We start from the raw sequence: 16,054 nt of genomic DNA on the forward strand, positions 1-16,054 counted from the left end.
TTCACTAAATAAACGCTTTTCGTTTAAAAACAATTTTTTTTTATTTTAATTTAATTAGTCGAAATACATAATTAACAGCCATTTTCATTATTATACAAGTATTCTAATTAACTTCCTTAATTAATTGTACAATAAACGCCTAGTTATGTTTTATTATAATTTAATTAGAAAATTTAATATAAGAAAATAAATTACCGGACATCGAGATTTATGTAGAATAATTTAACTATAAATAAAGCAGTAAAAATTTATCTTATTTTACCAAATTGCGAATTACGAACTTTTCAAGATTCTACTTTAAACATAATTTGTCCACAAAACTGAAACTTATAATAATTATATAATTTTGAAAACTGTACTTGTAATTTTATATTAAAATTGATGCATGACGCCACCCCTTGACATTTTACGGTAAATTATATTGAAAAGATTACAAATTATTACTTAGATAAGGAGCAAATCTTCGCTAAATATATGTAGCTTCTATTTATAATTAAAGCTGTCGTAATTGAAAATGAGTATAGACTTTGTATAATTATGAAGTAGTGAAATTGGAAACTAATAATTTGTTATAGCTGAGAAATATAGCTCAAATAAATTCAAAGTGTTGAGACACAATATATATTCCAATATCTGCTGATAGTAAGTAAGCTCTTAGTGGAGACGCAGGTTAATAAAACTTGAAGATAGCATTGCTATGGATGGAGCAAGGCCGGTTTTATATGTAGGAATTGATTGCTTACTTCGCGGAGGTTGAAATACGGAGGATGCTAATTCGATTTGCGAGATTCGGTACGAGAAATTAGCAGATATATCTGTAGCCTAGGTGCATTGACCCAGCCACCATCGACCCATCCCGTGCGTAATTAAAGCGCTTCCTGCCACCATCCATAATCTTCATATATTTGTTTTCAGGATCACACGGTCCGGGATTTTACATTGCGCACAGAAAATACCCCACAACTAGTTATAATTGCAACTTACCAAACAATGTTTACAATGTTATTAAAAAAAACCTAACTAATCATATATCCTACAATGAATCATGTTTCATTAAAAGTTGAATTATATGAAATTGCACGCGTTTATCATCTAAATATTTTTTTGTTAAATATATGATAAAATTTATTATTTAATATTGTTAAGTCTTTTCGTCATATTGTAACACTTTTTATATAATTTTACAATTATTTTTTAATTTGAATAAATGTATGAATTAGTACTTTTTTTTTATATATTTTTATTCAATTAATAATAATAATTGGAGAATATTTAAAATATTTGTCTCCTAAAATTATTTGAAATAATTCGTAAATTATTGTATTTTTATAATGAAACATGTTTGATATTTAGATGACTTTGAATAAGTATTATTATATTTGAAAGCAATTTATATATTGGTTAAATTACTTGTACCGTTTGTTGTATTAAAAGAGTTATGATAAGTTCAGGATCACCCTTGATCGATGGTAAACGTTTTCGCAATTATTGTCGTGGCGCTTTGAACTTTGGATGGCAAAGTTGTTTCGTCGGTTGGGTTTTGGTATTGCGGCATCGCGATAAATGCTGTTATTAAATAGTCTGTTCGTTTTGCATTGTTCGGCTTATGGGGTTGGGGATGGCACGGTTGGCATGGCATCCACACAGCAATTTCTGGCATCGCCTCGTGCTCGTGCATTCATTTCGGCCCCTTGTACATCTTATACAATGTGATATATGTTTGTGTGGAAAGAAGAAGTGAAACTCACCTGGCTTATGTTGGAAGCGATCTTGACCTGCGGCTTCTCACGCTTACTTAGGTAGAAGTCGTGCACTCGGTGATTGTCTCTGGGTTCCTCGGTGGTTCCGGTCACTTCTTGGGTGGTTGTGTCCAGCGGAGTGGTCGCAGCTTCCGTGACGGTAGCTGCAGTTCCCTTCTCGCTAGCATTCCTGGGCGCCCTCGTCGAGGTGATCATCGGCACCGTCGTCCAAATGGGGCTTGTCTGTTTTGCCGTCTCCGCGATAGTCGTACCCTTAGTTTTCATAGCTCTTTTAGTCGTAGCCCGGGCCGCCTCCGATGCGTTCACCTTTATCGTCATCAGCGTGGTTTCCGTCTCCGAACTTACATTCCATCCTACAACCGTCGTCACCGTAGGCGTAGCCGTTGCTGTAACATCTGCAACCTCTGTTTGGGTCTCCGGCTCAGCGGCTGTATCCGCCGTCTTTCCCTGGCGCATCCAGGAGAACGGATTGAAGAACTCCTGGTTGTACTTCCAAAATTGGCAGTCCACCTGGGCCGCGATCACTAGCGTTACGAAGAACAACACACGCATCTTGCTCTATGTTATTCCTGTTCTTCCCAGTTAGCTACTATCTGTCCACCGGGCTAAATCGCTTTCAAATTTCCGGTCCGGAGTTTCGCACGCGTCCTTGGACTTGAGCCGCTGATGGCTAGAGAAGGTATGTGTGCAGAGGAAGAAGCTACATGCACTATGTACGCTCTACCAGTGGACGATCTAAACGTAACCCACTTCCTAACCAATGGTACCATGCTACGGCGCTCTCGGACCAATGGTACCCGCCGAAATCGCGATGCCCATTACGCAACCGACCACTCTATTTTCCTATCCGCTGTTCTCTTCCTCCTCTCCCAGTTTTCCTGCCTCCGGCGGCGGCAGGACGACTCTTGTTTTCCATCGTTAATGCGAAATTGCCACCCTCGGCTCAGAAATAATGAAGACGAACCAGCGATTACGAAATCTTTGCATCGCAATAATAACACACCAGCAAACGAGATTCAACTTCGTAAAACAAATACATCATCATTTACTTGATGAAAATGCCGAACTACTCTAGCACATCTTCCATTATCTTTACATTAGAACCTATGCATCTTTTTTTGTATACAACAAACACATAATGTTAACATGTATACAATAATATATAATTACATCAGATTTAATATTATTTATTTCTTTATTTAATTTTATCAATTATTATTTGCTATTTTTATATGATTCTATAAATTATAATAATTCGTAAAAGAAAATATTTTTGTTAGTTACATAATACCAAAAACCATTTGAAAAAAAAAATGAATCAAAACTAAAATAATTCACATTCGTTTATTTTCTTTTTCTACACAAGAGTTATAATTATATAAACATTGCATGACAATAAAGGTTATTATTCATAATACAAAATTAGTTCACGTCAAATTACGTCGAGCAGAAATAATAATAATTTCAAAAAAAAAAATGAAGAAAACAATAATAATTGAAAATTTATACTCTTCGAGCTTGTAAATAACGCTCCGAGGGTATTTTCGAACGCGATCTTGCGTAATTAAGCATCATTAAAGTGATTGCTCTGCGCTGTCGTGTTATTTGTATTGGCTTCCTTGGCAAATTCAAATTTATCGCAAAACTTCACTTTTCCAACCGGATGTCGTAACGTTTTTAAAAAAAAGTAATTTTAAATATGTCATTAATCATACGTCAAAGTTTTATGTGCATATTAAACGGGAAACTCCCTCTACTTGAAATTTTAACTAATGCTATTTCCGGTTTATATAATTTAAATTGAAATAACGTCATTATTTTATAGGAAATATTATGATCACCATTTGTACAGCAAACAAGATCAATACAGATTCACTATAGACAAATAAAATTTTTGTGGACAAAATTAAATACACATTTTTTTTGGAAATATAACGCTTAACGAGTTTAATCCGTTCCAAAATTTCCGGATTTTTACTCGTATAGTGAAATATATTAAAAAATACACAGTTTTACAAATGATGTAGCAGGTGCGCAATCCGAGACTTCTCTTCTCATCGTCACTCGTTATGCGATACGTCGCTCGTTAAGTAATATTTTGCTCTTTATACGAAATGCTTGTTTTGAATGTCAATTATATAACAATCTAATTGTTAATTTAGTTTTATTGAATTATGAAATATATTGAATTGTCTCATATAATATGTATGCATCATAACCATTATATAATTCAAATCCCATAAACACACTGGTACTTTTAAATACCAATTAAGCTCGGATTTGTAACTTTAAGATTATTGCTGATCTTAACCATTTACTTAATAATTGTGCGCAGGATAATTTGATCAGTCTTAACCACTTGAATTACAATCAATCAACCATCGATTCATTTTTATTTTACCAAGGTCACCCATAATTTATGCAATTACTGGATGGTTTCTTAATATTTTTTATACAAGTTCACCTTATTAAAACGACCTTCTTTTATAATGGCACAAATTGTTCAAATACACCACTTTCTCAATTATATTTGCATTTGGAGCTTCACCATAAAAAATAACTGAATATTCGAAAATAAATAAAAACATTAATATAATTGATTTAATTTTCAATTTGTCCTCGTCGGAAACTAAAATTAAGTTACGCAAATCGCTGAAAATAGTAATAATTTTTTTATGTCTCATTTTTAATTTTTTGGTTGGCTGTCGTCTTGTACGTTAACTTCAGTAGTATATTGATGCTCTGCGATTCCTCTATTTCCTTTCACTGTGAATCTGCTGCTATCCTTAACACTGTCATTGTCCATCGACTTGGTTGAAGGCCCATATGCTAAACCTCATTCCCATTCGGCTATTAGTCGCCCAAATAATAATAAAAAAATTATATAATTGAATGCCTATAGCGAATAATCTACATTTCCGGATTACAGAACTTCAAAGAGAGATTTAAAAAAAAACATACAATTTTATTACATCCGCAATTGGTTATTGACCCACTCTGTATGAAGAATAAAGAAAAAAGTGACTTCTTACAAATGAAAGAAGTGAAGAGTAAGAGGGAAAAATAAAAGTGCCAACATCTTATTGCTATAGTTAAACCTTGCGAACTGATGCATAATTCTTCTTTTTTTTTGTTCATTATTTGTAAATGATTATTCATGGTAGATTTCACAGTGTGTACGTTTCTTTGCGATTATTTTTTTTCAACAAGAATACAACAATAGAAGCACAATTAACAGAATATAATAAATATTAATATAAATCACTTTACACTTTTCAAATGTTTTTTTTAATTAATTAGAGGCGTAAATAAAACAAAATATTGTCGTAATTCATACTGGAATAGTATATTTTGCTCATATTTTTATTTGAAGATTATTTGATCCAGGGGTCGGCTATCAGTATGTAGTGAAGAGCCATTTTAAGATTATATCTGTTAAACAAATATTTAGAGAGCCGCAATAATGAGTAAAGTGAGCCGACTTATAGAAGCCCATAATCTATGGCTATTCCATAATTGAATAACATAAGTTATTTGTTATGAAAATACTTTATTTATGAACTTAAACAAAATTTAAATTGATATTAATTTGATGATAAATTTAGATGAAAATTGTGAGCGTAACGAATGATATGACAATTGTATAGATTGAATTATATAAATTGCAGGATATTGACCGAATCCTTGATTTCTATTTAATCCAATTTTTTACATTATATTCACTAAATAGAATAAAATAACGTATTTCTTTATATTTCTTACTACAAACAAACAAAAAATTGATTCAACAATCACGTTCGTTTCAATTCCACCAAAAATTATTGTCTACGTAAGATGGAAGCTCGACCTCCAAAAAAAAATAGTAAGTTGTTGAAAGGAAGCACCTCGTTTATTTCCTTTTCATCAACTCAATTTTTGTGTCGTCTTCTTTTATAAAAAGCATCTCAAATTGATTTATCCTTGACTCCTTCTAATTTGTATTCGTTTTTGCAACTGACAACTCTTTTAACTCTTTCAAATAATCTACAATGATCCAAGCAAAACCAATTGTAAAATGCACATTCTTAATGATTTTACCACACATAATGTCCTAAGGTTAGATCTTCCAATTTTATTGGTAGTAATTATATAAACATTTGAAATACGATTGCTTTTGCTTATGTAAGGTCACGCATCATTTGTCCAATTATTCGATCGCTGTTTAATTCATATATTTTTTTCTTCTGAGTTGAGAATGTATTTAAGATATATTTATCAATGTCAAATTAATATACATTGTTGTTTTAATACATACGATGGGATTAAAAGACTGGTGATGATGTGGCTAATATTGAAACAATGAAAGCTTAATAAGATTTCATATCACATGTGAATATAATGCCGACGTCTAATGTAACATACAATGCGCTAATCACCCAACCATTTAGAAATAATTACGACAATTATCTCTTTACATGTTACATTTTCTTAAAGACAAGTTGATCATTTTTTTTTCAAACTAAAATTATACACTTTGATCGTTGGACAATATAGCCGGGTAATTCCGCCAAAGACTATTTAAAACCGGACTAATCGAGGAACTAAATACATACAAGAATAACTTTATATGTGAATCCGGACTGATTTAAACTTTGTATTCGATCTTGAATTTGTTTTCTGTATTATTTTTTTCGTTGGTTTCAAGTATTGTGCGAGTATCGGCTTTAAGGCAGGCTTGGAATCAACGAGGCATGATGCACGTCTAAGCAAATATTGAAACAATCAAGAATCCTTAGAATTGCACGCAATTGGATGCATATTCGAGTCAAGGTCGATTGCTGGAATTGCGGTATATTTATTTGTTAATGTTTACTATTTTTCGAATGATGGATCATTTAGTCGCATGCAATGGATTCATGGCTCATTTTACACGGTCCATGAAAACAAAACCAATTCAAAGTTGCCAATATCCCGTACTGTTTGAAACCGGACTAATCTAGGAACTAAGTATATTCAAATACAAGTGTATACTAATTTTCAAGAATTTAATTTTGTTTGTTTTGAAATTTTCAAACCGTAGCATTTCTCAACTTTTTTACCAAGAGATCTAACAAATTTGCTTGTTGTACTGCGACACAATTGTACTGCTTTGGCATATGGTGACAGCTTGAAAATAGCAGTAAATCGGCACTAATAGAGGCTTTACCATTGAATCATTTTTCATTAACATATGTATATGATTTATTAAAATCGGATGAAATTATTTATTTTATCGAAATTAGCAATTTAATCCCATTAATCTGATAAGGTTATATGCAAAACCATTGTATATTAACATATGCGACATAGCTTAGTTACGGTCTTTAACATAAGGTATGTCATTCCAATTTTCCTTGCCTTTCCAATCGTGTTCATTTCTCACTATCTGAATTGAGGCAAAAACAAATATGTTCTAATTAAAATTATGCTGTCATCCATGTATTAAATAAAATAAAAGAAAAATTAAAAATAGAGAAGAGCAAGCAATTGCATGCATCTTGTCTCATCAACTTAAGCCAATTCCACTGCAATTTGCTTGAGAATAAATCCACTCAGACACCTTTAATCTGATAGCTCTCCCTGCGATGTCCAATTTATGCTTAGGAAGTAAAAAAATATTAATGTATGTAAAATAGCTTAGATTATTTTAAATATTGTTGGAATGACATTAATTTACAAATGTCTTTCAGATCGTCTTCATTATAACTTTATGAATTTTCACCATATATTTTAAAAAATAACAAGCATTTTTGGATTTATTAAATCTATTATAATTTCTGAGAAAATCACTAAAATGTGAAAGTTTGAAGAGACAAAAAAATTGTAAAATTTATGAATGTGTACGTTAACGCTGACTACAAATTTAACCATGTCAAATAGTTGAAATAATGTTTATGATCTTTTTGAAAACGTAAAGTATTTACTCTATTTTCGCAAATGATCATAAGATAATTATAAATATCAATTGAATGCTGGAGAGAAATGAAATACTTTGTCCTGTAAAGCTATACCAACCCAATTAGTTGAGATATCTTTGGCGTTTGTTTATTCAACAAATCTAAGATGGTTGCAACTGGCGTGGAAGAAATGAAGAAGAAGAATAAAAAAAAGCTCGGAAATATGTTCGACATCATTATTGGGTTTCGCTGTTTGTTTTGCCAGTGCAATCAACTTCACATCAACAAGTGAACGGCTTTCGGATGGGGGGAAAATTGAAAAGTCCAGGCACTTCGATATGCCGTACGGAAAATATTGAAACGATCGATGATCCTCGAGAGAGTGTTTGATGTGAGAAAAGAAAGAAATAATGAAAGAAGCAGCGAAGTCCCGTTTCGACCAAACGAATTTCCTGGCGGGGCAGGATCAGTTTGACACTGTAATTGAAGCGTTTAATGCCTCATATTGTTGCGATCGTAAATAGAATGAGGTGGAAATTGTATGCGAGGTGAAAATTCTTGTTAATAACGGCAATGAGTTAATTGCCATGATTTTCCCTCCTCTTTGTACCTCTCTCTCTCTCTTTTTCTATATTTATATACAGAGATTTCTCTCTTTTGCACTCATTCATTCACCATCTATCATTATATTTCTATCTCGTGTGCAACCTACTTTTATTGTTTGGGCTTCGGCAGGCTTGACGTGTGTGATATGAGCAGCATATGCAATTACAACTATATACAGATAACAATATATAAGTGTGTTATATATACACACATTTGCATTCTATTACAGTTGTGTCCGGCGTAAATCACAGGCCGCTTATTCAATGCATCATAGAACGTTATACGCGAATTCCTGATATAACGTTATTTATTCATTTTGCGAATGCACGCGAGCCGATCGATTCATTATGAAACGCTGTTGAAAATCTCTGACTCGGATTACAATCATCATCGCGGACACAGCCATATCTCATCGCATGCGCATTTTCAGTAATACCATGGCATTTGGAAAATTGCAAATGAAGCATATGATGCTTCCCGAATACCAATCTATCCTAACTCCTCACTTCTCTCTCATCTTCTTCCTCCCTGCACGTCGACGTGAAAACATCAAACAAATAACAGTGTTTTTTCTTCATCCTCGTAATTTAGACTGTCTTCTTGATAATCAATGGAATTTCTGACTTAAATATATGTCACATATCAAACAGTGTGCAGTCTCTTCTTCTTATTCTTCTTCCGGTGGGTTATAATGTTAAAGATAATACAAATTCTTTTGTATTTATTTCAAACAAATTGTGCTTCCTGAATATCAATCCAAGCTCCGTTTTCTTCTCTATTCTTCCTCTCTACGCATCAACAAGAAAAGATGAAACAAATAACACTGTTTTTTTCTTCTCTTTCTTATTCTTCTTCTTTTTTACTATTTTTCTTTTCTTGTGTACTCATAATTTTCATTAAGACATTCCGCACTAACAAGCTTCACTTTTAGGATCCCATAGTTGCGAGAGTAGACAATGCGACCGGTCGTTTTCTTCTATTTCTCTTGTTTGTTCTACGCGTTGCAACTACAACACTTGCCTCATATTTTTACTCCAAATGCTTAATGCATGTTTGTTTTCAATCAGCTTATTCAAAACTGGAACAGTTAACTTAATACCTAATGAATAATACATGTTATGAATTCCAATGAGTCATAATTATCAAAATAATCGATATTTACTGAAGTAAAAACACTTTTTCTTTGCATATTGTAAAATTAAATCACATAGTTTAGTAAGACTTTTTAGAAATGATCACCTTTTTTTAGTAATAATAGTAAATAATATGAAATACTTAATTTTTTTTTAGGATTAATTAAGGCTTATTGATAATTCACGTTATTTGAAATAATACGTTTAGAGTTCACGTTAACGTACATCCTTCTAATATACGTTCAATTATACGTACATAATTATGTCCTACTGACCGAAACACATTTTCAATACTATGATCATTTTATTCCTAAACCTATACACAAATATTTGTCTGATATGAAGTACTGTGTAAAAGTAATCGAATAAATATTTTCATTTGAAAATATTACAGTTTTTTCATTGTGAAACGTTTTTACATCGGATGTGTACTTATTATTCGAGAACGGTCATAAAACAAAAACTGAATAATTTGTCTTTTGTTTTAGTGATTCTTTCCTCTGCTCCTAATTAAATCCACCAAAGCACATCGTTAATGAAACAATAGAAAAACGTTTCTCTGCGACTGATTACCATAAACTTCCTAGGCGAGCGAAAAAAAATTATATAATACAAGACAAAGGAAACATTTTTTCGGTTGTTAATTGTTATCAAATTGTACTTTGCACGAAATTTGAATAAATTTATTGCCAAATTTTACTCTTCTGATTTGCATGCCATTTTTTTTCTGTATATTCCCGTTATTATACCTCGAGTATTTTATATGTACATATGCTATTAACGCGAATCTACCAACACTCATCATTATATAAGTTATTTTGGTATTCATACTGTTAACAGCTGCAGTTCATTCATAATTTGTAAGAATTTTAGAATTTATTTTTAGTTTGCTCAAAGTACGGACTATAGGTGAATCCGCACAATGCGGGGTATAGCTACTTATATATAGGTATAATACTTATATATTGTATCAATATGTGCATACGTCAAATAGAAAACAAGGCAATGGTGTTAATAGTTTATTGGTACTTTCTTCCATCCCATATGGATTTTCATAAATCTAAAATTAGTAAGAAAATAATATTAATTTTTATTCAAAATCGATTGAAATTAGATTGAATCAAGTTGAAACTGCAAAATCGATATTTTAATTGCACTTTATATGCTTATTTATTGATGACCGTGAAAGGTCACTACGCTAATTATACAGAAGAAAAAAAATAAATCATATTTATTAGAAAACCGGTAGCAAGGAGAATCTAGGTTTTCTCTCTGATATGTGCTAAATATTCTTGACATAAGCCACATAACTCAAAATGTGCGATCGAAGTGAAGGTTTTCGCAGTCGTCTGAATGGGGGCTCCGGGCATCACTCTTCAATCAGGTTTTCATAATCTGCCAAAGAGGAGACGTTTACACTTAATTGTTTTCGAATCCAGTTATTGATGGAATTTATGATTGCAAAATACATAGGAACGAACATAAATCACGGAAATCATCTGCAATCTTTCTGTAGAAACTTAATAGTCTTGCAACGTGTTTATTCATTTAATAATCCGAAAAACCATAGTTTTCAAGCAATTAGCCTATATTATTATTTACAATCTACGGTTTTCGCATCATTACTTTAATGACATAAAATCAAATCAAAACGGTTATAATTTTAAGATAAAAATTTCACAATTGTCAACTCTATTGAAAGAAAGTGTGTAAAATACAGTTAAATGTGATTAAAAAAAAAACTGAGATTTGTATTTATTATTTATTACTTTCTCTTTTTATCTATTAGTGATTTAAATACCAGAAATCACAAAAAGTTTGAAAAACTTTAATTTCTAATAATCTATTTAATAATCCTATTCAATTTTAAAATTTAATTTTTGTCATGGTACTATGTGTAAAATGATACTTAATGAATTGTCAACTAGTATTTGGGATGTGTCTGAAATTAAATTGACAGCTGTCATACTTCTATTTGTATGCATATTGTTACACATAATTTTGCATAAGAAAATGCAAGAAAGATGTATACATGAATGATTGAAGTTTTCCTGACTCAATTATTCAAGTTTGATGCATTGGGAATTACCAGAGTGACACAGAAGGCATATTCTTATGCACATGAAGAATGTTCCTGAATAATTCACAAAATGAATCTGTTGAATTATTGTGTATTTACATAAACATGGAAATACTTGCGTGGCTTGAACTTCTACTGCACAGTCACTTAAATCATCTACTACACGACTTAAATCATACAAAACACAAGGCAACTAGCAAAAAAAAGCATAATATTATTCCTTGCGCTATGTACAAGTAATACCACTAAAATAAATAGAACAGTTTAAAAAAAGAACTGTAATGCATTAAGAGCATGTTAATTTGCAGAACATGTTTTTGGTATCTGGGTGAGAAACAATTGTTTTCGTTTGTTTTGGAACTGTTAAAAGTTACAGTGACCTCTCGATCGAAATTGGAATCTTCCTGGATTCCATCGCATTCCGCCAACTTAGAAACGTGCCTCTCCGGCAGCTTCGGAATTTGCGCAAACAATGAATATCCGTATAGAAAATATGCCGCATCCACGGACCGTTCTACCGAACAAACCGAAATTCGATGTGAAATTTAAATCGACTCGTGTATATCCGTTATAGAAATTGAATCGAAGCATGCAAATTCTTCAATCGTGCAAAAAAAATCTATTTTCAAAGTTCAATTATTTTACTTATTTCCATAACATAACAATAATAATAATAGTAACGTTTGTTGCAAGAAAATAAATATCAATAAAATGAATGCACAAGAATTATTTAATTTATTAACAAATATTTTATTACTACTTAGTTTTCCGTAGATCACGACGGGGATAGGTCAAATGTCAGTATCTTAACAATATTTTTCATTGAGGTTTGTGAATTAATTTATCTTTGTAGGCCCTTGCCTAATGGACGTCATGATGTCTTCCCTCCCCTAGTGAAAGTAGAAGAAAAGTAGTACCTTTTCTTAATCCATTAACCCGGAAGTGAAAAGATTAGCGGTATTAAATGCACAGATAAAGAAGCTATGTATTAATAACCGATTATTTTTTATTGTTGAATGTATTGTGTTCAATTATAGCATTGAAAATTGTAGTATAAAGCTTGAAGCACATATAAGTTTTTCCGACTTGGATCTTCTTCTTTACTGTTCATGCTTTCACTTATATATGTGTGTTAGATATGCGCCGAAACGTCTTATCCTATCCGGTCCGAACAGATGTTGAACAAATCTCCTTTCTATTGATATCCTACATCCATTTATCCTAGATAGTTTCAAAACGTCAGCAATTTTTTTATGGAATTGTTTGAGGAGAGATTAAATAAGAAAAAAATAATAATTCAAGAGTGAAAGGATAGGAAGGAAAAAGACAAGCACAATAGTAATAGAATCCTGATTAGCTATATATAATATAAGATTTTATAATCTTGGAAAGCGCAGGTAGACTAGGATGCTCTAAATAAATCACTCGGATCCGGTAATCTCCCCAATTGCATACTAATTTTCGAATCGACCATTTGCATACATTTGCATCTCTCGTTTTATTATTTACCGTCTTCTGATGTTCATTTTACTATTATTTTTTTGATATGAAACGGGTATTTCTGCTCACAGACGACTTTGACTTTCCACGTTCAGATGCAAGCTTTTAAAACTTGAACGCTCGTTCCTCAGCCTCCAAGAAATTATTAATAATATTAAGAATAAGAAGAAATAAAATAAAACGCACAGAATTGCAGGGACGTTTTGTCTGCGCTATAATATTGTTGGCCCCGTTACACCACTCCAATTACGTAACAATTCTAAATCTCTCGCGTGTGATATAAATATTTTTGCGGAATTTAAGACACGCCGTCGGACGTTTCTTTCATCCTTCGACGTGCTTTGTTATGTCTTCCTTTTTCTGCTGTCATTGCTCCTCTCGTACTATTATGAAATGGTCTCTTTTTTTTTATATAATTTTAAGCCCGTAACGAGGAAGATTTAATTGCGTTTCACACATTCGCCGCGTCTTAATTATATTCGCATTTAAGTGATAAAACAATTAGAGTGGACGAACAAAAATGAAGGAGTAAAGAGGAAGAAGAAAAAGAAAAAGAAGGTAGTAAACTGTGTCTCGTGACGTGAGAAAATCTAATCCATTTCTGGATGCGGTTTCACTCGAACGGTGTCGGGACGAAAAAGAGGCGACAGAATGACCACCGATGCGGTCGGGTCTTGCATTTCAACCGGAAGCTTCATTCTCTCCTCGTCCAGTTATCCATTTTTTAGTCGCCTGTTACTCGCCAAGAAAGGAAAGGAAACAAACAAAAATAAATGAATAAGGAGCAAGAAGCGTTTGCAATTTAGATTCGCGTAATTGCTTATTGCTCTGCAAACATGCAGATCTGTGTCATATTCAAATGAAGGAGGAGAAAAATTGTAACGAAAAACGGATTGTCGGATTCCGTGCAAGTAGTACGGAAACGTCACGCGCTGAATTCCGGGCCAAAAATAAAAATTACTCTCGTCTTTAATACACTTCTACTGATCCATAAATAAGCTTGATCCATCGATGATCATGAAGAAAAAAAATTGTCCCATGACGAATTAGTTTTCTGCCATTACTTATTATGATTTTTTTCTTTCCATTGCAGGTAAAGTTTATTCGGTGGTGAGCAGGAGACATGGCAAAGTGTTGGATGCTGTGGGAATGGATGAGGTGGAGAAGACGTTTTTGGTGAAAGCCCAAATCCCGGTAGCGGAGAGTCACGACTTTGCCAACGAAATTAGGAAGACGACCTCGGGGCAAGCGAATCCCAACCTCAGATTCAGTCATTACGAGGTAAGACGTGTGCGAATGCAACAATTAAACTGTACTGAGAACCTTAATTGGATGTTTTCAGATCATAGACGGGGATCCGTACTTCAACGTTGATGAGGTTGAATCTGATGAAGAGGATGAGGACAACAGTTACACGGAGGCCAAAAGGGCCAGCAAGCTTCGCATCGAGATCAGGAAGAGGAAGGGATTGAAAGTCGACGACCAGGTTGTTGTACACGCCGAGAAGCAGCGCACCCTCAATAAGAAGAAGTAGTTTTTCATGTCAACCATAACAAACAATATATATTCTTACAAATAGACATTGTTTTATTTAATTCATTCATAATTCGTGCCAAATTTACGACAATTCTTTTTCCAAATTTAGAAAAACTTTCCTTTCATATAAAAACACATTAATCAAGAATACTAATGATCAAAGATGAAGTGAATCATTATCGAAATCTTCTATTTACAGTTTATTTCCTGGAAATGCAAGGGTCTGAAATTCTCTTCTACAGTCGATTTCAATATTTGAATTTACAATCTTATCAAATTCTGTAATGGAATATAGAAAATGTGTTCCCTTATTTTTGTTTTCTCTTTACATAAACATAAATCTACAAATAATTCCATTAGTAGCAGGCGACTCGATGACAACACGAAGATGCCAATAGTTTCGTTGCAAAGGTGAGCTATTCAGCTTTAAATTGTATGGTCGATGATGTAATTATCTCGCCAAATTGAATTGAGAATGAAATTAAAATGCTTAATTTTGATAACTTTTAGTAGATGCACTGACCAAGAAACAATGCCACATTGAAAATATTGTAGTTTTCAATTTAATTTGCGTATTTGATGGTTTAATGAGTGGTAATCGATTAATTTAAAAAATGTGAAGGTATAGCAGCAAAGTGAAAATAATAATTAAATAAATGGTTATATTCATATATATTTGAAACTTTCAATTTACTGTGCTAAAAAATGATTCTTTCTCTTTCGTTTACTATAAAATAAATTAGTTTTCGTCAATTAATAACAAAGTTATTAAGCTTTAATGAGTTGGCGGATTTCGCGAATCAAAAAAATCTATCGGTTTATTCAAGAAACAGTATGCAACCACACATACGTATGACAGTTGCGGACTATTTCATGCAAATTCCGACAGATGGCGCTGCTTGTCATAATTAAAATGCATATAACTCGAAATCTAATTAGTTTTTTATTTATTAGACTAAAGTAATACTATTGCATTTGTGTAAGCACTATTTCGATATATTTGTTTATTTAAATTAGAACGTTTTTAAGGTAGTGGATTTTGTATAGCGCCAAAATGCCTGAACTACAACCTTTGAAATATTGCTAACAGATGGCGAAAGCTGTCACAAGAAATGGAATACACATTTTGCGCCTAAATTGCAGGCAACTGATCATACATACACACTTTAAAGAACAAATAGGAAAATAAAATGCAGTGTTTTTACATTTCATTGATTTTCTCGGCAATAGATGCATATGAAAGCTGAATGTTTGGGGAATCTAGCAAGTATCGATATATTACTGTGGTTTTAGCCGTTTGGCTGTAATTCGTGTTCAAAGTTTAAAAAATGCTCGAAAAAGCAGTGTTTTTACATTTCATTGATTTTTGATTTTCTCGAAAACTATAATACATAGAATGAATCCAAAAGATGCATATGAAAGCTGAATGTTTGGGGAATCTAGCAAGTATCGATATATTACTGTGGTTTTAGCCGTTTGGCTGTAATTCGTGTTCAAAGTTTAAAAATGCTCGAAAAAGCAGTG

The 16,054-nt window shown here is 32.5% G+C and overlaps 1 protein-coding gene across 1 annotated transcript in view; it reads left to right on the forward strand.

The window, feature by feature from the left end:
* LOC108559576 (elongation factor-like GTPase 1) overlaps positions 1-14,572 on the forward strand; it is a 48,923-nt gene extending 34,351 nt beyond the window's left edge. Inside the window, exons 2-3 of the mRNA XM_017916904.1 lie at positions 14,088-14,275; positions 14,337-14,572. Coding sequence (XP_017772393.1) covers positions 14,088-14,275; positions 14,337-14,528 — 380 coding nt within the window. The 3' untranslated portion in view covers positions 14,529-14,572. The remainder of the gene's footprint in view (positions 1-14,087; positions 14,276-14,336) is intronic.
* Positions 14,573-16,054: the final 1,482 nt, after the last annotated feature.

This window comes from Nicrophorus vespilloides, unplaced genomic scaffold (genome assembly GCF_001412225.1).
Source record: "Nicrophorus vespilloides isolate i.1.1-1 unplaced genomic scaffold, Nicve_v1.0, whole genome shotgun sequence".
NCBI classification, from domain to species: Eukaryota; Metazoa; Arthropoda; class Insecta; order Coleoptera; family Silphidae; genus Nicrophorus; species Nicrophorus vespilloides.